Source organism: Apus apus, chromosome 2, assembly GCF_020740795.1.
Source record: "Apus apus isolate bApuApu2 chromosome 2, bApuApu2.pri.cur, whole genome shotgun sequence".
Lineage (NCBI taxonomy): Eukaryota > Metazoa > Chordata > Aves > Apodiformes > Apodidae > Apus > Apus apus.
In genome coordinates this window covers 65,669,364-65,693,785 of record NC_067283.1, presented here as the reverse complement: position 1 = coordinate 65,693,785, position 24,422 = coordinate 65,669,364, and the positions used below count along the sequence as shown (strand labels likewise).

The 24,422-nt window shown below is 39.0% G+C and overlaps 1 protein-coding gene across 4 annotated transcripts in view; it reads right to left on the bottom strand.

The window, feature by feature from the left end:
• CAP2 (cyclase associated actin cytoskeleton regulatory protein 2) overlaps positions 1 to 24,422 on the bottom strand; it is a 70,443-nt gene that overhangs the window by 44,765 nt on the left and 1,256 nt on the right. For 2 of the 4 annotated variants that reach the window (XM_051611492.1, XM_051611493.1), the window contains exons 2-4: positions 19,378 to 19,487; positions 14,430 to 14,554; positions 10,234 to 10,334 (exon numbers count right to left, since the gene is read on the bottom strand). In XM_051611492.1, coding sequence (XP_051467452.1) covers positions 10,234 to 10,334; positions 14,430 to 14,553 — 225 coding nt within the window. In that variant the 5' untranslated portion in view covers position 14,554; positions 19,378 to 19,487. The remainder of the gene's footprint in view (positions 1 to 10,233; positions 10,335 to 14,429; positions 14,555 to 19,377; positions 19,488 to 24,422) is intronic. The other 2 variants (XM_051611495.1, XM_051611494.1) reach the window with 1 other exon arrangement.

The following is a 24,422-nucleotide window of genomic DNA, read 5'->3' as shown; positions in this document are numbered from 1 at the left end:
TGGTAGCGGAAGCAGTCAGTTATTTTGTTAATCTGTCATTGTTTCAAATAGATATGAGTATTTGGCTGGAGGGCCACTGCAGCTACTGATTACTGCCAAGTGAAGCAGTAGGGTATCATATTCTTCCAAAACATCTCTAATAACCTGCACCCACCAGAGAAGAAGAGCAAGCCCAGACCAAAGCTCTTGACTAGCTGATGCTCTCCTAAAGCTTGGGCTGCTTTTGTCTTCCAGATTCACAAATTCTTCATCAATCTCTTCTACAAAAGCCCAAAATCAGCAACTCTCTTGATCTCTGTTAATTTTAAATTTCACATTGATGTTCCAAAAATGGATGCAGTATATTGATAGTTAGGGATTCCAGGAGGTTCAGCATAGAAAAATACTGAGAATTGTGTGCAAAAATAAATAGTCCAGACATTATTGAGATGTGGTTTATTTACAAACTAAAGGGTTGGGTTTTTTTAATACCTTTCTTTTCTGAACAGTTTTGAAAATGTTCAAGAATTCAAGTTTGCCATTTACATTGCAGACTGCTGTTTTCTGCAAAGAGTCAGGGACCTGCTGGAGATTTCAAAGCTGTCTCATTGCACAGTTGTGAATCTACATTTAAAGGCTTCCACATCAGTAGAAGGTGCTATTGGCACACTGAACACATGGTCTTCCAGTCTTTGGGGTTTATCTACAGACTGGGCCTCCCCAGAACTGATGGTCAGCATTTGTGCTGTCATGTTCTGTCTTTATAATAGGTAATTAGTGGTAATCACAGAAACAAACAGCTGATTTAAACAGGCAAACATCCTAAGAACAAAGATAAAATCATCATGAGAACAATCTGCTTCTCTTCAGAGCAGAGGATTCATCACTAAAATCTATACCACCATTGTTGGTTGGAGTGTCTAATAATCAAATATTGTGACAGTATATTCTATGAGCTTTACATATGAGTAACAGCAAATAGTGACCAGTAGGTTTTAACCTGCCCCCAGGTTGTCCCCAGGGCTCCTGAGGTGAAAGGCTAACACTATGAAAGACAACTCTGGAAAGTATTCAGTTTTCCTGGGGAAATTAATCTAACTAATGACATTATGGGAATATCCTTTGTATCACATGTCAAATGTTATGCCATGACAAAGCTGTAATTTTTTTGGAAGCAGCATTAGGGACTGTAGGTAGAAAGCACCCCAACCAGCACAGGCATTTATGGAAGTTAGCTCCAATCTTCCTGGGAGAGCTCTTATAGCTCTTCATCCTGATTAACCTAAAAAAACAAGCATTTTTATGCTTGGGATGGGAAAGGATAAGCAGCGCAGCTCAGGATTTCATTAAAGAGCAGAAGCTGTGGTAAATTAAAGTTTCACAGACTTCCAAAGCTTCTAGTTTATTACTATTACTTGGAGCTACATTTTGTATGTCTGAAAGCATGCATTACTACTTTAAATAAATAGGAACTACATACAATGTAGTGAATAGATGAAAGTCCAAACTTTCGCTACTGTCAAGATCAATCCTTTTTAAAATTCAGGGGGTTTTTTTGTTGGTGTTTTGTTGTTTTGTTTTTTTTCCCCACGGACACGTGAGTTCAGAATTCTTTGGAGGGCCTGGTTGCCCTCCATTTTTATTTGCGGAGAGACCTCATTTCCCTGAGAAAAGGCAAACCTACATTTCCTATCTATAAGCCAGCATATCAAACAACCAGAGAGATCTCAGGGACCTGCAGGTCTTGTAGTCATCTGTATAAACATGCTTTTGCCTGCACCAGCTGCAAACACTCCAGTTGTTTCTCTGAGGGGCTGTTTTGCCCCTGAGGTCTGCTGCTAGGCAGTCCCACTCTGTCCCCAACAACTCCCTCAGAAGCAGTTCCCAGTGAAGGTTCCAATGCATGCTGGGGAAATATCAGAAAAGTCTTTAGGATTTTACAGGCTTTAGGATGTCGTTCATGTGTCCCTGATTTAACAAACAGAAGTTCTACAAATGTCAGATGCTATGTCTGTAAATTACTGTTACAGCACTTGTTGAGGTATGGTGTCAGGTGTTCACTGGGCACCCTACTGAGCAGCTGATTTCTTGACTTTCTTTGTCTGACAAATGCCAAATTCCCTGATATAAAGTCTGGAGAACCATCCATTTCTGAGAAACTGCAGTGTCTTTAGAGAGAGAGCTTGGATAAATAGACTCTTATCTTGAAATGGCTTTGTGTATGTTCTGCCTCTCACACACTTCAGGAAAACTAGTGACGTTGCCCACCTCGTTCTACAAGTAACTACCACTGCCCTCCATGAAAGCAACTCAAAGGCTACTTTCTGGCACTCAAAGTCCCAGAATCTGTCTCCTTTTCAACTTCACTTCCACTTTCATTACCTTGGAAGAATCCCAGACCACAACCAAAATGTGCTAACATGGAAGGAGGTTCAAAGCTTAAAGGTGACAAATATATAATGATATTTAAGGTTTCTTCCCACCTGAACCATACTTTCCTTTTCAGAACTTCTAGATGCCAAAATCCCACATTTACTTGGAGAGGGGGCCTCAGCCTCTCTCAAAGACAAGGTAGTTATCCACATGCAGAAGGATGTGATTGAAAAGTGGATTGGATGTAAGGTGTTTTTTTAAACAGAGTATGTATTAAAACAACAAGAAAGAAATCTTTCAGCATCAAAGATCTACATCAAGATCCTAAACCAGTCTTTTTATTATAGTTCTGGGACTTACAATAAAACATACTATTAAACTTATGAAACAAAATAGCAAAAATGAAACTGCTTTGCAGTTCAGATTAATTATGAAAGTATATGGTTCTATTTGTGGATGTCAGTAGACTAAGAGAAATTAGGAGTGACAGTGACATGGTTTAATCCATCCTAATGGACTCTTCAATATTCAGAAATCTGGCGGTATTGATCACGCAATTCATACTGAATAAAAAGAGGCAGAACACATTTGTGGCCACATTCTACCCTCATCACTCCTGACAGCACTTCCAGCTTATTTAAAACAACATTCAAACTGCACACTGGTTTCCCTTGTGGCTTAATTCTCATTATTCACTGAACTCCTTTTTACTAGAAACTGACTGAAGAGCCAGATTCTGAGCTCATTGTTTGGTTTTTTGCTGACTACAATGAACAGCTTTCTCAGTTTCCAAGCCCAGCATTTCTATACACTCAAAACAGTTGCAACCATCAACTAGCAAAATAAAAGCAAGTTAGGGATGGGGAAGCAGAATGAGTGAAAAGAGTGTGCACGTGCTTTTCAGAAAGAACGGGACTGAAAATTAATGAAAGACTTACTCATAGCCTACAGAAACAAATGACATCAATCCAGCATTGGAGATGTGTGTCCCAAACCAGAAAAAAACGTAATAAGAATAATAATAAAAAAGAACATTAATGGATTTCTCAGCTTGAAATAAATGGGCTTAAATAGTGTTACTAGTCCAACATTCCAGTAAAGAGAATTTTCAGTCACAAGAAGTTCGTGCTAATGACAAAAACAGGGATACTGTCTCTCTGCTCCTCTGTCTTGGTTTTCCTAATGGATCAAGGTAGTTTAATTTGCCAGTGGTTCACTGGAGATTACTGTTGTTAGAACCACAGGCCTCACTGCTCTGAGACTGAGTGCCAGAGATGACTGCCACCTATGCCCTCCCAACCCTGGACTGCTTTGAATCATAGAGGAAAGGAAAAAAGTCCAATGACCTTATCAAGGTTTCCTTGCGGACCTTGGATTGGTGCCAACCCCATGTCTCCAGTACTCCCTAATAAGTTTCTCCCTTCCTCACACTGGCAAGAGACCTATGCCATGACTTTGCAACAGGCTCGCTGAGACACACTGTGTTTGAGGCTGAGTGCACCTGGTCCACACACCAAAGCTCATTGAGCTAGCTGATTTAGCCCTGTAATTTTATCACCTTATGAGTTTTGCTTAAGCTGACACAGTGGTTTTCAACCTGTGGGACAATTATGCCTCTAGGTCTATACACTACTATTTCTGGAAGGCCACCAAGAAAAGCAGGTTTCCTGTCAGGAGCCTCGAATTTGCTCTTAAAGGGTTTTTTAGAGGATAGCAAAATTATCAGGGGTTAGAGCATACGATCAGTTCTGATTTAGACTTCGAATGGCTGAAAATATAATGTATGCCTTAAATTCTCCAATGGACCTTAAATCTAGTCTGAACAATGGATGTTATTCTGAATTCATATACTCAATTAAAGACCCCTTCAACGACTGGATTTTTTTTCATATCAGCAAGTTATCTTTTAACATTTTCTTGGACAAACATGATGGGAGTTTTCTTTGGTTTCCCACTGCATATAAGATTTCCCATTCAAATAATTCTTATACCTTTTTCCTGGCATCCTCTGGAGATCAGAAAATTCCATTGTACTGGGTAACCACATAAAGATATAATCCCTGCTTTTATGAGAAAACAGTTTTAGACCCTTAACCTAAAAACAGTCCCTGATCAACTTGGTTACTTTGAAATCAACATAGCTGCTTATGGGTTTGCTCAGGAACTACTCCATATTCAAAGAAGCCCTATACAAACAGGTTATGAAGAACTGTTGACAGCCTTGACTGCTTGCTTCTGAATTCTTAAGCTTCTGGCTGAGGGAATGCCATATGGAATGTTCTCATTACATGTTCCCACCCCCACCACCCTAAATATACAGGTGGATGTTTCTCGTGCCAGAACAACACAACTGAATGCCCAGTACTGGCCACCATGGCACGTGTTTTTCAATAGAGTCTGTTTGACTTTTGTCTCTTCCTTGCCTTTTTAATTAAGAAGAAAAGCAAGTGGTATTTACTGCAATGTCAGTACCAAGAAAGTAACAGTCTGATCCAGCTCCCATCAAAAGTAATGGAAAAGCTCCCTCTCTTTCGGGGGGTGTAGTTCTGGACTTGCAATGGGCAGGTTCTTCATGCTCAGGAGCCAACCAGGTGTCTTACAGTCAGACAGGTCCAACCACATCTCCACCCCCCTGCACCTGACTCCACAAATCCTGCTTGTTTTGAAAGCCAGATCTAATCCCTAGGCCACAAGTGAAGAGGTCTTTTTTGGAACAGAGCAATCAAAAGCCGTAAAGCTCCAAAAATTTATACTTTTTAATTAATTATCCAGTTGGGTACATTGTATGTATTTCGTTTCCATCCTTCTTGTCATATTAAAGCAAACTTTATTGCTTATGTTACGAAGTATCTCGTAGTATACATGCAGGGGAAGAAATATAGCTGAATTAGCACTATAAAGTCAATCCAAGGTTGCTTTTTTGGTTGATGATTATTTGTTTTGTATTTTTTTACTTTTGGTGGATAGCAGTACTGCTTTCTACACTTAGTCTCTTTCTTTCAGCTGGCCTGGAGGACCTCTGCTATAAAGACAGGCTAAGAGAATTGGGGCTGTTTAGCCTGGAGAAGAGAAGGCTCTGGGGAGACCTTATAGCAGCCTTCCAGTACTTGAAAGGGGCTACAGGAAAGCTGGGGAGGGGCTTTTCATCAGAGAAGATAGTGATAGGACATGGGGTAATGGCTTTAAACTGAGAGAGGGGAGATTTAGGTTAGATATTGGGAAGAAATTATTCACTATAGGGGTGGTGAGGAACTGGAATGGGTTGCCCAGGGAGGTTGTTGATGCCTCATCCCTGGAGGTTTTTAAGGCCAGGTTGGACGAGGTTTTCTGCAACCTGATCTAGTGGCAGTGTTCCCTGCTCATGGCAGGGGGGTTGGAACTTGATGATCTTTAAGGTCCCTTCCAACCTTAATGATTCTATGATTCTGTGAGTGCATTTTGTATGCTATTAAAAATGTTTGTATTTTTATTCTTTTTTATGTATTCTGTTTTTTCCAGTCCTGTGATAGATACTTAGTTTGGTGTTTATTTCATGTAGCACAAAATACCTATCACAGAATGCAAAGGCAGCCTGACAGCAAGCTTCTCTTTGGGCATGTTGACATCATCCTCCTCTCTGAGCTCTAATTCAACTTTCAACACAATGCCTAAAACCACACAGCCTCTGGGCACAAAAGATGGACACGAGAGTACACTTGTGCATTCTGTTGCCCTGTAAGCAAATTGCCTTGTTAATGAGGAATCAGTCAAATAATGGGTTTGATAGTCTGTGTTTAGATTAGGTAAGGTAAAGTGCAGAAGTGTTTTTTGGTGTAGCACAGACAGAAGCACGTCCTGTTCAGAGTTCAGGGCCATGAATGCTATTGACTTCAATATCTCTGACAAGAAAAGACAAAGATACAGCTATTTCATATGTAATAACCACTCTTTGGAAAAAATGAGGAAGGCAGGATTTTTTAACTGCACCGACAGGCCAAAGTGGAGCTGCACTTTGTAAAGTGCATATATACCTCCTAAAAGATAACTCCTGCTTTCAGCTGTCTGTCTGTATTTACATGGATTATGTCTGGAAGGAGGAGAGGAGAATGCTATTTTTTTCATGTAACAGATAAGGAAAAGAAACTGGGGGTATGTGCATACAAACAATGCTTATGGGGTGAATTCCCCTGCTCACAATGATAACAAATCAGTGCATGCACACAGAGAACCTCTGCAGATTTGATAACGTGATGTGTGATGTGAATTGCTGCTTTGTGCTATCTTGTGCCAGTAGTTACACCTGTAATGAACTGTATGTAAACTCTCTCTCAATAAATAGCAAGCTAACCTACAGTGTTTTTTTTTTTTTCTGAATGCAACAAACCCACAATCTAGTTGGTTTTCTGTCTGGGCTCTGCCTTTCAGCAACATCTAAGTTGATGGAAGAGAGAAGGGAAAAGATATCTGTACTTCTACAACTTTCCTTTCCAAGCTAAATAGCTTGGATGAGAGAGGAGGGAACATAACTGAATCACTCAGACAATCTGTTCTTTCAACGGGTGGGGTTAGGAGGTTAAAAGATTTTTACAAATAAACAATTAAAAAAGGCAAGTATTAGTTTACGTATTTGACGGGAAGGCTGTAATTCTGCTCTGCTCTGTACTACATAAAATATGGAAATTTTATGTTATCTGTCCTTCTTTTGAAGAACTAGTACATTCTCTTCTTATCATTATGTCCCATCTGGCACATTATCCAAACTGAAGCTGAAGTATTCCACCATTTGAGTTATCACATAAACAAAAACAACGTGAAGAAGCTCATAATAAACACATCACAAAAACCTGCTTCTTGGCCTTCTAAACTCTTGCTTGCTTTGCTTTGACAGGGCAAAGAGCACATCAAACTTACTGGACCAGCTTCATCACTGGGACACAACCTTAAATCCACAGGCAACTCTTGGTCATCCTCAGCATGTCTTCCGTGGCTGTGGATGCACCTGGGCAAAGTGATGGGACTCATGTCTCTATGATCCAGCAGTCAGCCAGTGCTATCCTATCTGCTGGGCATAAGAGAACTGCCTGTGCTGTAGAACCACGGTCTATTTTATACTGCTTTTGACTTTCCCTTATTCTGACAGAAGAATGGTTGTGTTGGCACACGGTGAGTCAGTTTCAGGGCTGTTATAACCTGTAATAGTTTGTGACAGCCTCCAAGACACTGGTATGTCAGGCTAAAGACAGCTGGTTGGCAGCAGTCCTGGCCATACTCACTCTTTCTCTGATTTCACATGCTCAATAATTATGACAGGGACAGCAGAAAGCGGTTACATAAAATTTATGCCTGTCGGGAACTTTGTATTTCATAGAAATATCCATATAATCCTCAGATTTTTATTCCATAGGACAGTGACAGGACAGGAAAAGGATCTCTTCTTAGTCATTTAGGATAATTTATATTAAACAGACAAACTAAAAAGCCTTGCCATTCTCTCTGTCTTTTAAAAAGTGGTTTCATTAATGCAGTTGACCTCAGAGATTCACCACTGCATGTACTGTACTTTGAATGAGAAATATGCTGCTTTCGAGATTGAGTCTAAGCAGAACTCTTGTTTGATAAACTAATCTTTGTAAAATCCACGGTGCTGCTGTGAGCAGAGCACAGAACCAGGAGCTAGCTACTCTCTTTTATATTTTGCTCTCTTTCAACAGACTATTTAGAGTACAGGATGCTGAAAAAATAGGAATGGGGCTTCTCAACAGATAGTAGTTATAGCTGTATTCTTCCTTTTGCCAGAAACACAAACCACACGATTTTTATGGCAATCAGCATAAAACACATAATGTTAAATCCCTCATTTCTTTAGCATAATATGAAGTCTCTCTTTTTCTCATATTACCATCCTGGTCAGTCAGGTATGTGAGGTTTTTCTAGGCAACAGGTGTTTTTTGAAATAAAATACAACCTTCCCTTGAGCTCATTATGTAAAAGAGACAGCAGCTGCAAGTATAATGCTGAGGACACATGGTCTATAAGACATCCAGAAGAAAAATACTCGTTGTTCCACTTGTTAAGGTAAAGCACAGATGTTGCTTCAGTGATAAGCATGAGCATAAGGCAGCCACAGTCTGCTTCATGTTGTAAATTCAGAAATCTAAGATTTCAGAATATTTAGTAGGCTGCAATCAGAATAACTGGTTTCTTTATGTAAGGGAAAGATATTTATGTCTAATCTCATGGTCCTAACAAATAATCCTCATCACAGCTTGCATTACACTATCAACAACAATATGCTAGGGACTATCCATTGAACTGGCAGAGAAATTATTAATAATCTTTTATATGGACTCAATTATGAGCATCAAATAGCTACAAGTGCATAAATTAATACAATTATGGATTTAAACATTTACAGATTGTATATGTTTACAAGGTTTTAGTAATTTAGAATGTTAAATGCAATTTTTTCCCCTCCCTCCCTGTGGGCACTAAGGCTATTTCTCTGTCTCTCAGATCTAAACTGTTGAGAAACCAACTGCAAAATAATGGTGTCTAATGAATGTAACAAACAAAGCTAGAACAAATCCTTTCCAGGGAGCAATTCTCACTCAGTTAGGTTGATAATCCCCCCCCCCCCCCCCCCGAGTTTATTAATTTTTCCCTAATTGCTTTTAAGAATGAAGTACACACATTGTAGCTTATAACTGTTAAGGTGAAAACGCTTTTTAAAATAAAAAGGAAGCACAGCAGCACAGCATTTCTTCAGAAACACAAAGACCCTCTAGAAATGCCTGATCTCCTTACTCTCTCCAGTTTTCTAGGCCTAACTAGGTCAGAAACTCTACCCTACCAACACGAACATATAACAACACAGAGAAAACACATTTCACAGAACAATCCCAGGGCTCTTGCTCTGTGAGTACACTGGTTACTTTGGCTGTCTTGCAAAATATTTATGCTGGCCTTGCAGCAGAAGTCCCAGTAGCTTGTAGGACTGCATGTTTTTCTGGCTACAGTGGTTGTTATGTAGAGCAGAAGCAGCAATGAACTGGGAAATGTACATATGGAGGAAGGCTGGATGGTGTGGATCTATTAGAAAAAGTCAAAAGCTTCACAGTCCTTCAGATCCAGCTCAAACTGACCCTGGCTCTTTTGTATAAGGGTTTTGGAAAAACTGTATTGCTACACTGTAGGTAAGATTAATCCATCCTTTGTCATTCTATCACCAGTAGTTTTAGAATAGACAGGCTTCAGAAATAACATGAAACAAACTAGCTCTGATCACAAGATACTATAAGGTTACAAAGTAATTTAATAATGAAAATCATAGCATGGTACTTCCTTGCTGTGATGTATATGGTAAAAAAAGATCATTTAAATGTCTGATGTAATAATTTTTTAGTTTGCTATATTGTTCCAAATGAAAGAGATGTGAGTAATCAAACAATCAAAAGAACAAAACCCCTGCACTAACTGGAATGCTGATACATGTGCCTAGAAGGCAACCACAAGAAGTTATTACTGCTTGGACCTACCTATTGTTTGCTACTCATTTCTTGACTCATGTTCTTAATTGTGTTCCTGTCCTGCAAAGTGCTTAGCACCCAAAAGGACAATTCAAATTGCTTGTGACTCAGGATATTTATGTATTTGGTGTAGTACGGTTTTCAACCTTTGGTGCTGTAGAAGGGGAGCAGTCTCTTCTTACAAATCCATACAGCCTTTTACGCTTCCTGAACCAATCATCCTCAGTGTCTTATGCCAGGTTATTACTACTACAAGAGCTAATAATTCAGAGTACTGGTATTAAGATTTTCCTCTACTCAGCAATCAAGGCTGATCACACACATTCCAAGACTTGTACACTTATATCATGGGGAAAAAATTTAAGTAAATACTCACGTGTGTCTTCACATCTCCTTCAAGAATCCTGCTGTACCTGAGAAACTCAGCAACACTTCCATTCAGCAGCCTATCAAAGGCTTCAACATATGGTGCTATGCCTGTAGAAGAAGAGCATTCCATTATAATGTGTTCACAAAGTACACAATGCAGAGGACATTCCTTTGTAGAAGATGGAGGGAAACACCATAGAAAGAGAGAAAATTGCTGTAACTCACTAATTTGTGAAATTAGTGAAAAAAACATGTACAATGTTTTTTTCCTAGCTAGAAAGAAAAAACCCTGCTCTTGGAAGAACGTTGCTAGGAACATGAAGACAATTTACTCTGTATAGTGTAGTGAGAAGCCTCTTTTGTCTTAAAATAACAGGTGCCACAGATAACATTTCTCAGCCCTTCAAAGGCCTAGTGGCCTGGTAAGCATGATTGTCTTAACAAAATTCAACAGTTGAACATAAATCAAATATCATCCTCTAAGAAGAGTCTGCACTGTACTGAATAATTATTTTTATACCACCCACCCATTCCTGAAGATCTTTGTATTGTTTGGTGCCTTTTAATAGCACAGAATTCAATTTCCAGTAAGACAGTCTTTAGAATGGGTTGGCAGTGGATTTATGCATTGAGATCTGGCTTTGTAATCTCCTTATTTTGTTGTCTGACAGTGTGAAATTCTCACTGGATAAAGCAAGCTCAAATGAATCTTCCAGATAACACATCCCATTGACTATACATTCTATACATTCCTCTACATTCTAACAGTGTTAAATGCACTTTAACAAAATGCTATTTTCTACAGGGTATAGAGAGCAGCTTCCTGACAAAAATGAACAATCAGAAAATGCAGATGAGACTCAGTTTCTTATGCATCTGGCTTCTAAATTATTTTATGTGGTACCTTTTAAGACAGCAAAAGTAATCTTGGATGCTTCCCAGCCCTCCCTTTACTCCCTGACATATCCTCATGTTTTGTCTATGCCTAAGAACCTTTGCCAGGTCCAGCACGAGCAACACACATGTGAATTTATGGCATCTGTAGGATCTGAGAGACCAAGGTTAAAATTATTCCCAGCCTCTCTCCCTCATTAATGAAGACTGAAGGTTGCTCTGAAGAGGTACCAGGCTTTCCCTAGAGAGTCGGCTTTCACCTTTTGGCACTATATGGCAATTGTGTCCAAATTCATAACCTTGAAAGCCCTTTTTATTCCACAAGAGTCATCTGGATCCTTGACAGAAAAAAAAGAAAGGCTCTGGCAACTGGAGTTTGCAATGGTTTGTGTGGAAAAAAAAAAAAAAAAAAAAAAGAGTAGTTAGTCAGCTAGGCTGGATTTCAAGGCACCTTTTGTTCTCTTGATGTCACTCACCTTTAATTTTGAGGAATTTCTAGGCTTTCTTCCATATTAAGTGTTTGTGTGTAAACCCCTCAAATGACCTAGTGTACAAAAGGTTGGAGTTGTGGTGATGCTTTCCAAAGCCCATTTATGTTCTTTGACAAAATCTGTGCAGGTCTCCAAGGGAATAATTGTAACCTTCTCCTTTACAGCACAGTTTTAAATAGCAGTTCACCAAATGGCAATTGTTCTGTGCAAAACTAGAAAGCAACCATGCTATTTTTTACTATTCAATCAGCTAACTCCCAGGAGCATTTACTAGAATTTGCTGTGGGCTGTGCAGAGCAATTGAATTATTTATTTGCAATCCTGCCATTGTGATGCCATTTAGGAAAACAGTAAAAGGTACAGTTCCACTATTGTACTGATAATTTTGCTGTTTCTGAAAAAGTATTAAATGAAAAGTCAAGGTTATATTTATAATAATAATTGTGGAATTTTTTTAGGAGAGGGCGTCATGGTGGAAAAAAGCAATATAACTCCATTTATTTCCAATAGAGATTTAAAAAAGGTCACACTGTGGCTGAGTGTCAGTTTTAAAGGAGAAAAAGAGACCTGTTCTGTGAGACTCCTCTGCAGTTGCTGAGGAGATTATGTGAACCTCTGTACGAGGGCAGTAACACAGGCACACAGAATCATGGTTGTGGCACCATGTGTGTATTAGTCACCCGAACTGAAGAACAGTCTTTCCTAGCTACACCAGCATAAGTCAGTTCCTGAGTCCCCATGCAAGACAGCTCAGCCTGGACATGAGATGCAGGCTGGCAAGTGCCCCATGGTGCAGCTCATCTCAGCTCCTCACTGCAGTCTCCTAGTGAGTATGTTAATTTAATTCCAACAAGGTTCATCAGTTGATTTCTTCTAGGAATCTGCAGCAGTTTTAAGGCTCTGCTACACTGGAGGGTGAATCTTTTCACAAGACGGAGCAAGGATATAACAGTATTCATGGAAGTACCCCACGTAGTGAGGTCATCTCCTGTTCTGAAAGCAGCCCTGGTTCTGCAATACTGAACTTTGGATTCATACAGAGATTCATCTAAATGGATTCACTGTAGGATCGAAGCCTGTATTAAAGAAAAAAAAAAAAAAAAGACTTCCTAGCAGTGATTGATTTAATTGTCAGTTTGTGCATGGATTGTGTTCCTCCATGACTTTGCCACAGTCTCCTAGCTGTTCAGGTTTTCTCTGGACCGTACGTTTTTTATTACTGAAGCTTCCTGTGGCTGGGTAACTCATCTGCTGTGGAAGCCTGCTGGAAGATGCTGCCCTCCTGCCATAGAAACATGCTGCTTTCAGTCAGCTGCTCCACAGCAGCTGCCACTGTGCAGGCCCATGGCATACGTGACTGTGGGGAAGGTCCCTCGCGTGTGTTGCTGGGTAAGGGCTGGCATACAGGGACAATAAAGCAGCTGACATACACTGACCTGCTTCTGTGTCAGTAAGGAAGCTGCCTGCAACTTTCTGCTTGTTCTGCAGCTTCTGTCCAGCAACACGTCCATTCTGGGATGTGCTTTTCTCTGGAGAATGCAGGAAAAGACCAAGGAATACAGAAAGCAAAGGGCATGGAGCTAATAAAGGGATATATATCAGGGTTCTGTGTGAAACAATTATGCTCTGGAAAAAGGAAAGGGCACCTCTATTCAATCAGCATTAGGACTGTCATATTTATAAGGTTAATATTTACCCTGTAAATTTCAAGAACAACAACAAAATTAAGGAGTAAAAAAAAAACAATTTGGTGATAGAATCATAGAATCATGGAATCATAGAATCATAGGGGTTGGAAGGGACCTCTGAAGATCATTGAGTCCAACTCTCCTGCAGCAGCAGGAACACCTAGGGCAGATCACACAGGAACACATCCAGATGGGTCCTGAAAGTCTCCAGAGAAGGAGACTCCACAACCTCTCTGGGCAGCCTGTTCCAGTGCTCCATCATTCTAACAGTAAATAAGTTTTTCCTCATGTTGAGGTGGAACTTCTGTGTTGTCACTTGGTGCCGTTTGCCCTCGTCCTATCACAGGGTACCACTAAAAAGAGACTGGCCCATTCTTGACATCCACCCTTCAGACATTTATAGACATTAATGAAGTCACCTCTTAGTATTTTCTTCTCCAGACCCAGGTGTCTCAGCCTTTCCTCATATGACAGATATTCCAGTCCCTTAATCAACCTTGTAGTCCTATGTGATATGATGTGATTAAATGAAAACAGACTTTTTTTGGTGTATTCTCCAATGTAGTGCTTTGGAGATCCACTTGAGAAGCAAGAGCCCTAGAGAGAACAGAAGGTGGCCGGGGGTGTGTGGCAGCCCTTAGTTAGTAAATGCTTATGAACTAACTCGTATTTGATTAAGGATATTAAACAATTAAATGAAGTAGGTCTGCACTGTGAGATTCAGAGAGGTGGCAAATAGACTCAGTGTTTATATTTCTGACTTCTTTAATAATATTAATGTTGTAAATTTTGGGGAAGTCTCATTTCTTTTGCTAATTTGGCTTGAGCATACATTTTCATCTACCTACAACAATACAAATGCTAAAATGAAAAAGCCAAAAAGCTTGAAACACAAACAGTGTATTTAAGAGACTAGTAAAATATTGTATTTTCTAATCTGTATTAATTTAGAAGTATGTGTACACCTCAGCTTGTCACATGACATTTCAAAAGGATTTTTTAAAATATTACATTATTTTGGTAGAGAATTCATCGGGAGTGAGATTGCACACCCTCTTAGAAGACAAACACATGCACTACTTGGAATTTTTTAATAACAGAGAGCTGGTACTTCACAGAAACAGACTTACTTCCATTGACTCCATTGATGGCATCACACTCCATTCCACCAGATCTGTGTGAATCTGAAAATAATGATTCAAGCCGAGTCACTGCTTTCTCCAGTCTCTCCATCAAACCATGAGTCTCTGCCATTCTGAAAACATCATTAAGGAGAGAAACAGAAACAGTGTTAGATCCCTCTGAATAACACCGGTGCTTTACTTCATATTACAGTTCTGTTCACCTTGTGGCTTTATCTGATTTCAGCTCTTGTGGTAAAACTTGTCTTTTTCAAGTATTGCCCTTTGGGCATGAAGCATTTGCAGCAAAGCAGCTGACACACGGTAACTTGTTTCTGTGTCAGCAGGGGAAGATGATCAGTACTCAGCCTGGTTTCTTCCTTGCAAATAGCAGAGTCAAACCACTGTTAGCATGGCTTTGGACAGTCTATTTATGTGTATATATCTGATATCAGATATTGAGATGACCTAAATATTTATAAATGTAATTGGTAAAAACTTACGCCTACAATGATTTGCACCAGCCATTTACAGAGACAAAAATACAGACCCAATTAACACTCAACTGAAAGCCAGACTTTAAATGTGTAATGTGTTTTTTAAAAGGTACATTCTGAAATTTGCTTGTCTTTTATGCTTTATAGTAAGACTCAGCCACTTTACTGAAGTCAAGACAGTCTTCTGTTTGTCAAGAATGTCTTCTGTTTGTTCTTCTGATATGATTTCACATCAGTTAATTTTTTTCTTACCAAATTACCTGATGTGAATCAGTGTTTCCCAAGCTTTTTAAATCAAGCACTAATTAACCTTTGAAAAGAAAAGGGGCCTGCTTGTGCATTACTGCTACTGTGCTTCAGATTTAAAATGAAATAAAAATTAGGTTAACTTTTTAACAACTCACACATTACTTTATTTCCCTGCAATGTGATTATCTGCTTTCTTACATATGAGGAAGTGTAGGCATGGACATTTTTGTATACTGGCCGATGTCTCAGGGAATACAGTGCTATATATACATTACTGACTGAGAAATGGTTATATAAGCAAAGACAAATCTATGTTTAAATCCCCCATCATTTAATATAACAAATTTAAAAAGGTCCTCACTTAAGGTTGTGTTTTATTCTGCTGACACACAGTGAGGTTGGGGGTGGGGAAGTGATCTCTTGATTAACATGATCCTTGTGAACAGCTCCAGCTCAGCTCCCACACCAGATAGCTGCCAGCACTGGGGTGTGCAGAAGTAGGGGCAGTAGGGGAACCCACATCCCCAGCTGAGGAAACCAAGCAGTTTGAGGCTCTCTGGGTCCCTACTCTGTGGCACTCTGCCACGAGACACTGATTGCTGTTCAGCTTGTAGACTAGAAAGGTTAGGCATACCTGGATTATTTGTGTAACTGTATTAATTCCTAATGAACAGCCTGCTAAAAGTGCTAGTATGTCAGAGATACCAAAGCATAACAGTAGATTCCAATACTGTGCAATACTGTGCAACATGAGCAATGAAGCCAAACAACGCTGCTGCAGTGCCCCCGTACTCAGGAGAGAATGCCTAAAGGTTACAATCAAAAAGTAAAGTAGCATGAAAAGAAGGGGGTTGATTTACAAATTAGAAGCAATAATCCTTCTGAATAAAAAGAATAACAGTATTTTTATTTTTAAAATCTAAGTGCCAGAAGTTATTAACTACTAGGACTGTGGAAAGCCATGCAGAGCTCTTGGGCTGAGTCATGCTGGCTGTCAGACAAGGTGGAACCTTCAGACTTTACCCTATAAATATAATGAGGTTTGTGTTGAACCTAAAAGTGAAGCAGAAGATTTTACAGTGAGAAACCATACTCATAAGAAAGTTTTGTCTAGAGTTGACGGGTGTTTCGTATTTACAATAAATACAAAAGCAACCTCCGAAAGAGGATGACATCAGACAGTGTGCATATAAACACTGTCAAAATTCAGAGAGGATCTCTTTGCTTATACTGAAAATGCACACCTATTCTGTTTGAAAAATCAATAATCTCTTAAAAAGAATCTTAACTTTTTGCAAGGCTACAGGTATCTTTGCAGGAATGAGATGAAGGTATAAGGAGAGCTTCTGAAATGTGCAAACTTTTGTAAGAATATTAAACCTTTCTTTAAAGCAAAGCACTGGAAATCTTCAAAAATAATATGGGCATACTCTTCACATTTTACTCCACTACGTAAAAGCCTAAAATGGTGTCTGTTTTAAAAGTTATGTTTTAAGCCTGTCTAAAGTCAGGCTGGTCTAACGTAGCATGCTAACAGTCAACTCATTTCATCAGTATTTTAAAGTATATTTCCAGTATAGGTCTTGTTTGTCTTTATTTGACTACAGAGTCTGGCAGGTTGGTTGGTTGTATTTCTTTTTAATTTCCCTTAAAATTTTCCTTGATGACATATACAAATTTCTTTGGAAGACTTCTTACTTTTCGGCCTTTTCAGTCTGATTTTGTCTGTGGAAGGACCCCATTGACTACAAACCCAGTGTGTTTGACTGCACACACCTGGACATCTGAGGAATCTCTCAATTACATAATCATTATGTTTATATTGAACCTATCTTTTAATCTGTATACTTATATATTAATGACTATGTGGTGTTTGTATCTATATTTATATATATGTGTGCGCATAAGTATACACACATGTATCCCTGTCAGGTATGAATAAAGTGCAAGTATCTTTTTGCTATTACTGCAGATAAAACTACAAGAGAAAATCACTTGTACATATAATAACCTTACATTTATACTTTGATTCACCATCAATTGACAAGGTATTTATTTGGGGGAAAAAAAAAAGACTGGAATTAATGTTATTATCCTGATGTGAAGGCTCCACTGAGCAATAGCATGACAACTCTCTTCAGCTGCTCTCAATCTAAACATTGACATCTTTGCCTATATTTAGTGATTCACATTTTTGGCTTATATTATGACAACCTTCAGCATTTTCTTGGCCTATATTCAGCTATTCACCTGATTACTTATCATTCCACACTGCACCCTGTGTGGTCAAACCAACACTGCAAAGCCACAGCTTAAAACAAGTCAGAACAGAAATGGTACAGCTTGATTCTGTGAAGATCCTGTCTGTGTGATATAGCATCAGAGCTTTTATTATAAATAAATAACAAGACTGGTCTACTTACAGTGCCAAATACAATCTTTGCATGTTAATGAAAAAAAAGGAGGTTGTCTCTATCTCATCTCTACTAGAATTTTACTTAAAGCTTTGATTTGAAGTGGATTATCAGGGCTAATAAATTATCTTTTCCTGGAGTTGATGCTGACTACCTATAAAAACAACTCCCATGTAATCCTATATCCAGTTGCTTTCTTGGTGGAGAAGTACACTGTCCTTCATTGAAAATAAGGTCAACTAAGAGCCAGGAAAGGTGTTAACCCACATCTACTGACAATCATTTAAATGTTGACATGGTTAACTGTCTCTTGTGCACAAAAACAATAAGAGGGAGGAGCCACAGATCTGCCCTGTTTACTGTTAGTGATAACTTTTTTGGGAGTGCAAAAGGTATGTGGTAATACTACCATCTGTTGTTTCTTCTCCAAGAGAAGTGAAGCCAAAACCAGGTAGAACAAGGCATGCTGAAGACCAAAAAACAGAACTCTTTTTATAGACAGGCCTTGGGAAAATATCACGGCTTTTCGCCCCGGTTTGACAGCTGTCTCAAAGCACCATTTATCTATTATCAAGGGAAAAAACAAAACCTGCCTGTATACAAAAATTCCCTGACATACTCATCCCAAATAGCAGTCAAACTGGAAGACAAAACACAGGTACTACTCCTGTTATCATTGTATGTGACTTACAACAGAAGACCATGTTGCTCTATCTCAAGAAGAAACAAGCTGTAATGGGCTCACAGGGAAAAGCAATATAGTAGCATAAGGGGAAAAAAATGAATGCATGATGACTTATCAGGCATGTAAAAATGGCAAGTTTGAACATGGGAATGATGGCACTCTGTATAATATTATATTATTTTGACAAACATGAGCAAGAGATAGTAGGAAGTTCCATAGTTTGTTTTACTTCCTAGCACTCTTTTAATTTAGAAGAAAAATAGGCAACTTGTTAGTTTGTGTTGGCTTTTTTTTTAATCCTAAGTACCAGTCCTTCCAAATCCACTTTGCATCTCAAAAATTAAGCCAAGTCTCACTCAGGCTCATTATCTGAGATACTACAGGTCAGATTTTGCTTTTCCTCTCTGTACAAACAAAGCACATTTGTCTAAAACAGAATACAGGCAGCAATGTGGCATTTTAGTTGTATCTAACATGCCTACACTGCTTGGAAAATCAGTCTCACAGCAGCCAGGACAGGTGCTTTAGTCTTTTGATAAATCGCTGCTGAGGATCAAATAAAATATACAAAAAACTAGATTGCCAGCTGGCACTATCAGAGAGCCAGTCACGAACATTTTATAGATCAAAAGTACCATGTCCTCTAAGAGTTCTGTATAATATATATACAAATATATATCAAAGGATAAGAAATGCATATGCATTCCCAAACATCACCTCAAATTATAAAGGCATCTTATGGTTATTTCATGTCTGAAAAAAAAAAATTACCACAGTGAGCTTGAGCCTGAAATGGCTAGTTGTCCAACATCACCATTCAAATGTGTGTATGAACTCTAAGCTGTGTTGAGCTAGCAGTCTTTTTGCCACCTTCGGCATTAGACCCAAATTCCTGCTGCACCCCATTCTGCTCCAGACAATGAAAACCCACTGGCTTGGAGCCTCAGGGGTTGCTCATTCCCAGGCAGAGGTCAGAAGCAGCCCAGTACTGGCTGAGTGGTGTCCCTGAAGCTATTTGGGTTACTACCATAAAAGATTTTGGGTGGAGAATGCAAAGCAAAGGAGTATTGGTTAGAAGAAAGAGTGTGTTGGTAGACAGACACAAACATTACCTTGTATGGTTTGTGGTTTGTTTCCCATTAGCTGTATGAGAGGAATGTAAGCAGAGGCTTGTCAAACTGATGTCAAGTTGGATTAAACCAGGAGACCTCTCAGTAAAGCCCTGTGTGAGGAAAACGATCCAGTGTTCAAATCAGTCTTTGGTGGCCTTTTTTTCTTGTTTTGCCCCTAGATCTGGTCCAGGCTCCTTGGGAAGCAATGCTCTTTTAAATGTAGAGAAAATAAATAACTTTTTATCCCAGTAAAAGATATAATCTTGTATATCTAAGTATTAGAATTTTGACAAATTGATTGTTTGTTTGTTTGCTTGTTTGTCAAAACGGACAAGTGTTATACCTGGAATAGCAGAAAGACAAAAATGCCTGTGTGACTTCTGCTTTTTGTGCCACTTTGGCTGATAAGTTGGTCTGAAGTCTTGGCTGGCTCCAGTACACTCATCATAAAACATTTCTGTCTATATCTTAATGTCTGTGTTAAAACCATGGATATGCTACAAAGGAGTTCTCTGTTACTGTGTGTAAGAGCAAACTGCCTAAATTACCTTGGCCCGGGTCTTCTCTCTTCTTTCTCTACCCTCAGTGTTTTGAAAGGGTTATTTTTTATAAGCAAAAAAGATTTCTGTGTAGAAAAGGAAAAAGCAGGTTCCTGTTGCACCTCTTCCATTTTACCTACGTTTCTTCCTTTGCCTGGCTTTATGCTGTTGGTATGACAAAGCACACTTTTCTGTTGCTGTTCTGGCTCTTCCTCTGCTTCTCTCCCTCGCCCAATGATCAGGCTGCTGTCTACAAAACATGCAGGAAAGGAATGGAGGCATTTTTGTATCCCACTATTTAAAAAATTTTACAAGACTGCTTTGTAAAACAATCCCTATTTTGACAAGTACCCCTAAGACTGTTGATGCACGTTAGATTTCTTATCACATCCTAGTTTAGTCCCATTATCATGGGTGTGCAACTGCACATGTCAAGCTGTGTGTTTACAAGTCCATGTAGTAACAGCATAGACTGTGGTTAGGCCTCTGATAATTTAACATTAATTGTTTAAAATATATCATGTGTTCATGTATGTGTTTAGTATCTCCTGGAGTATCAACTAACTTCCTAATTATATGTAAGTTCTCTGAAGAGCTCCTATCCCTTGCTGATTAATTTTGACTGTCTTATCAATTTTGTGATCACAAAGAACAAGTTAGTTATTTAATTATATACTGAAGCAGTCAAGACTTGACAGTCTGTGTAAGCATGATTGACTTAAAGTAACCAAGGCAACCCAGTTTCAGAGTACATTCTCCTATTCTTTTAATGTTCCTTTTTTGTGTTGCCACTGCTCACGGTCTTTTGTCTTGGTTTTATTTTCTTCTCTCCCTCCAATGAAGTGTAAGAGTTTTAGGATCTCTCCAATTAACAGAAAGACAATGTTCTTAGCCACCTAATTTACCTTGTATTAGTGTGGTGCTTTGCATGTAAGCAGGAATCCTAAAGGCCTTACAAGCCACTTAATTACCTGTCACAAGTCCAATTACTGTATGTAAGCAGACTGCCTTCCTGAACCAAGAAAATGCTGCATGCAGGCATTGATTTCATTTAAGTGCTTCAATTCAGGCCCTAATAACTGAAGAGTAAGATTCTTTATGCTATGGCTCCAACCAAACTGAATTTGCAATGTCTGAAAGGGTAAACTCCGCAGAGTAGAAACCCTTCTGGAGTGTTTCAGTACTTCTAGGATGTAAAAGGAAAAAAACAATGGGGGGAGCTTAAAACTAAACACTGTTGCAAGCTCTAAAAACACAAGCTATGAAATTACTTCTGCAAAGATGAATCTGTGGAGTTATTCGGTACCAAGGTTAGTAACAGTTTTGTTTGCTGTGAGGGTGGCCTTTCACATTTCCACACCCTGCTTCTCATGCATACTCATACGATGCCAACACCTGAATACTTGGGCTTAATTTCAGCCAAGTTATCTAGTCTTCTTTCTCTTCCCAGAACATCCTGCTGCAATTATGATCTCAGCACTCTGTGTTGGGTGGTCTGAGGCTGCAGCCTGTGACACTTCTTTCAGCATGGCAACGGCCAGGAGGGCTGAAGCAAACTTTTTGCCATTGAGTACTCCCTTCGCTCTGCAGCTCAATTGTGATCTCTATTCATCATAAGACCTTGAGGCTTTGGCCCATCTCCCATCTCCATTCTGCAGTACTGCTGGCATTGCAGTGGGTTGTGCCTTTGCTTCTGATTCAGGATGAAATGGGCCATCTGCTACTAAAGAGACCTTTCTATTTCCTGTTATAACCTGGTTGCTACTTAGAGGTCCTGAGTGTTAATGATAATACATGCAACCTTGCTCACTTGCAAGATCTGAGACATGTGGCTATTTATTCCTCTTCTGTCTTAGTGTGAGGTGTCCTGAAGCCCAGAAAGATCAAGTTGTACCCATCTTAGATACTTATAAAATTAACTTTTTCTACCATGGTTGCTTTAGAGGACCCACATCTGTTAGGTGAATTAGTCTGCAGTTTATTCTCTCTAAACAATGATGGATTACACATGGAAATGTAAATCATTCTTTGAATTCCTTCCAAAAAGCAATTAATCAAGTATTTAAGCTAATACAAAACACATAACTTTAATGCACAGGATCTGAGCATGTATTCTTGGAAAAATACGACACTATTCAATTATGTCCTTCAGCATTTACCTTTTTTTTTTTTTTTTTTTTAATATACACTACAAAAGCATTAAGTCTTTGAATTCCAGCATACTACTACTAGTATTTTGGATTTTAGAAGCAATTTCTTTAGCCTACTATTCTCTGAAAAATTGTGGGTCAGACACAGCAATTTCCATTAGCATATATTCGGAGAAGTAGTCTCAGTGGGACCTTTATTGGTAACAAGAAGTCCCTGAAATTTGACATAGTCAGAATACCTCACATACACAGATGAGACATAGAGAACAGTAACCAGTATGGGTATGGACTAAGGCCATGTCTATGCTACAAAGGCTTGCCAACATGGTGACAAAGTCACAGAGGTTTAAGAAACCCCAAAACCCATACCCTTGCTGAACTAGCTACATCAGCAGAATCTCTGCCGTACCTGCAGATGTGCTTATCTGTGCTTTTGCCATCTCAATGCACACTGCTTAGTAAAGGTGTTGATATTCTGGTATGGTTCTAGCAGTGACATTCTGCCAGAATAGCTGAGCCTTTAGAGTTCAAAGAGTTTCCTATTTGAAGAGTCAGAAACCCGTATCTGCCAAAATGACTCGTTTTTCAAAAATATTCCAGCAATTGGAACTGACTCCATACCTCAGGAAAATGACAAGTTCCCAATTACTCCACCCATTTCAAAAGCTGCACTTAAAATTTTAGAGAAAGGAATTAGGTCTGTTAATATATATTAGAGATGCTTAATCAAGCAAAATCTTTTAACTAGCTCATAATAAAACCCTTGCCTGAATAACTGCAATAATTTATACCTGATTTATATTAGGTGGGTTGTTTGTTTTTCCCCAATAAACATGGTACGTATAGAATACTCTCTTTGATGTAGTCAGATGATCTAGTAAGCAGCAACTGCAACTATTGAGTTCACTGCTGTTCTACATGATGTTCAAACTCATGCAAAACCACAAAGAATATTCCTTTAACATATCTGGCAGCTCACTCTTTTTCTCTCTAGAGTTCAAACCTCTTGGAACCTTATTGTCACTGACAAGCCACAGACTGAAACATGAAAAGATTGCCTGACTTGCTTCAGGTTATGTTGCAAGTCAATGTCAAGGCTTAATATAATTTGGCTGCTTTACACCCCTCCTTGCTCCACTCTACTGCTTTTCTAATACCTCATAATTCAGATTCACATGAATTTTAAACCTGAGGGAATCTTAATTCTTTTTTTTTTCCTTCCTCCCCTCCCCCCTCTTCCCCTATTAACTTAGGGTCTGCAATGTGTTTAAAATGGCTAGTAAAAATTATACACTAGGATTAGAGAAATCTAATGATGGGGGAGTTTAATACATTTAATCTTAGTATCCTTGCTCCTTATGGTATACCCAGAAGCACTTTTCTCCATTAAAGTGAGCACCACAGCTAACTCAGAACAATGAAAACACGTCATAGGTTGGTTCTACTGTAATAGTAAATAATGCACATCCTCTTCATTTTCATTTAATTGAGGAAACATATTTTATTCATTGTATTTGGAGTTGTGCCTGTCCACCTTCCACATCTCAGCAGCATTCATTTGAGGGGGAAGATGCAAATCAATCATAAGAATATTCTGAAGACCAGCATTTTTGTTATGCCCAAGACCTAAAAGGGCCATATTGTTCTATGTTCCAGGCTTTGCTACAGAAGATGTGTTGCCTTTGTTCTTGTGCAAACTTGCTCAAAATAGAATCAGTGTTATGAAGGCCTGGTGTTGAAAATGCATAGTTTCAGAAAAAAAGCTGATTATCATTTGCAGAAATAGTAAGATAAAATTAGGGTATCTGACTTGCAGTAATGTCTTAAAAGGGTTTTGAGAGTACTGTATTGAGCTTCAACGCATTCTATCTATCATTTTGCTATTCTAAATAATTTTTAAGTTACATTTCTGAAGTAGGACTAGTTTCCTGACTACAGATTCACAGGACAATGAACCATGGTAGTCCATGAACCACTGCCACTTTTGCCTGGCTCAGAAACAGAACTAATACAAATGTGCTGTATTGATCCCACACAGCCCCCCTGCTAAACAGACCCCTTCCGACTCTTTCTTAGGGGCCTGGCTTCTGTGTAGGATTTTTTTCTGTAAACATTTTCCATCACTGGAAATCAACCACATGTTGAGTAATGCATTTAAAGAAAGCTTTCTTCCCCAGATAGCCTTTGTTTTTAAGACTGCCTCCATGGATCTGAATTTTACGTGATAAGAAATCCTCACTGCTGATCCTGTCATGCTCAGACACACACCTACAGCAACGGGCTGTAGAAGCGAAGGGCAGGTGCCTGGATTTTAGGTGGGGTAAGTCCTCCTGGGCTTTGTGCTGGCAGTGTCTGG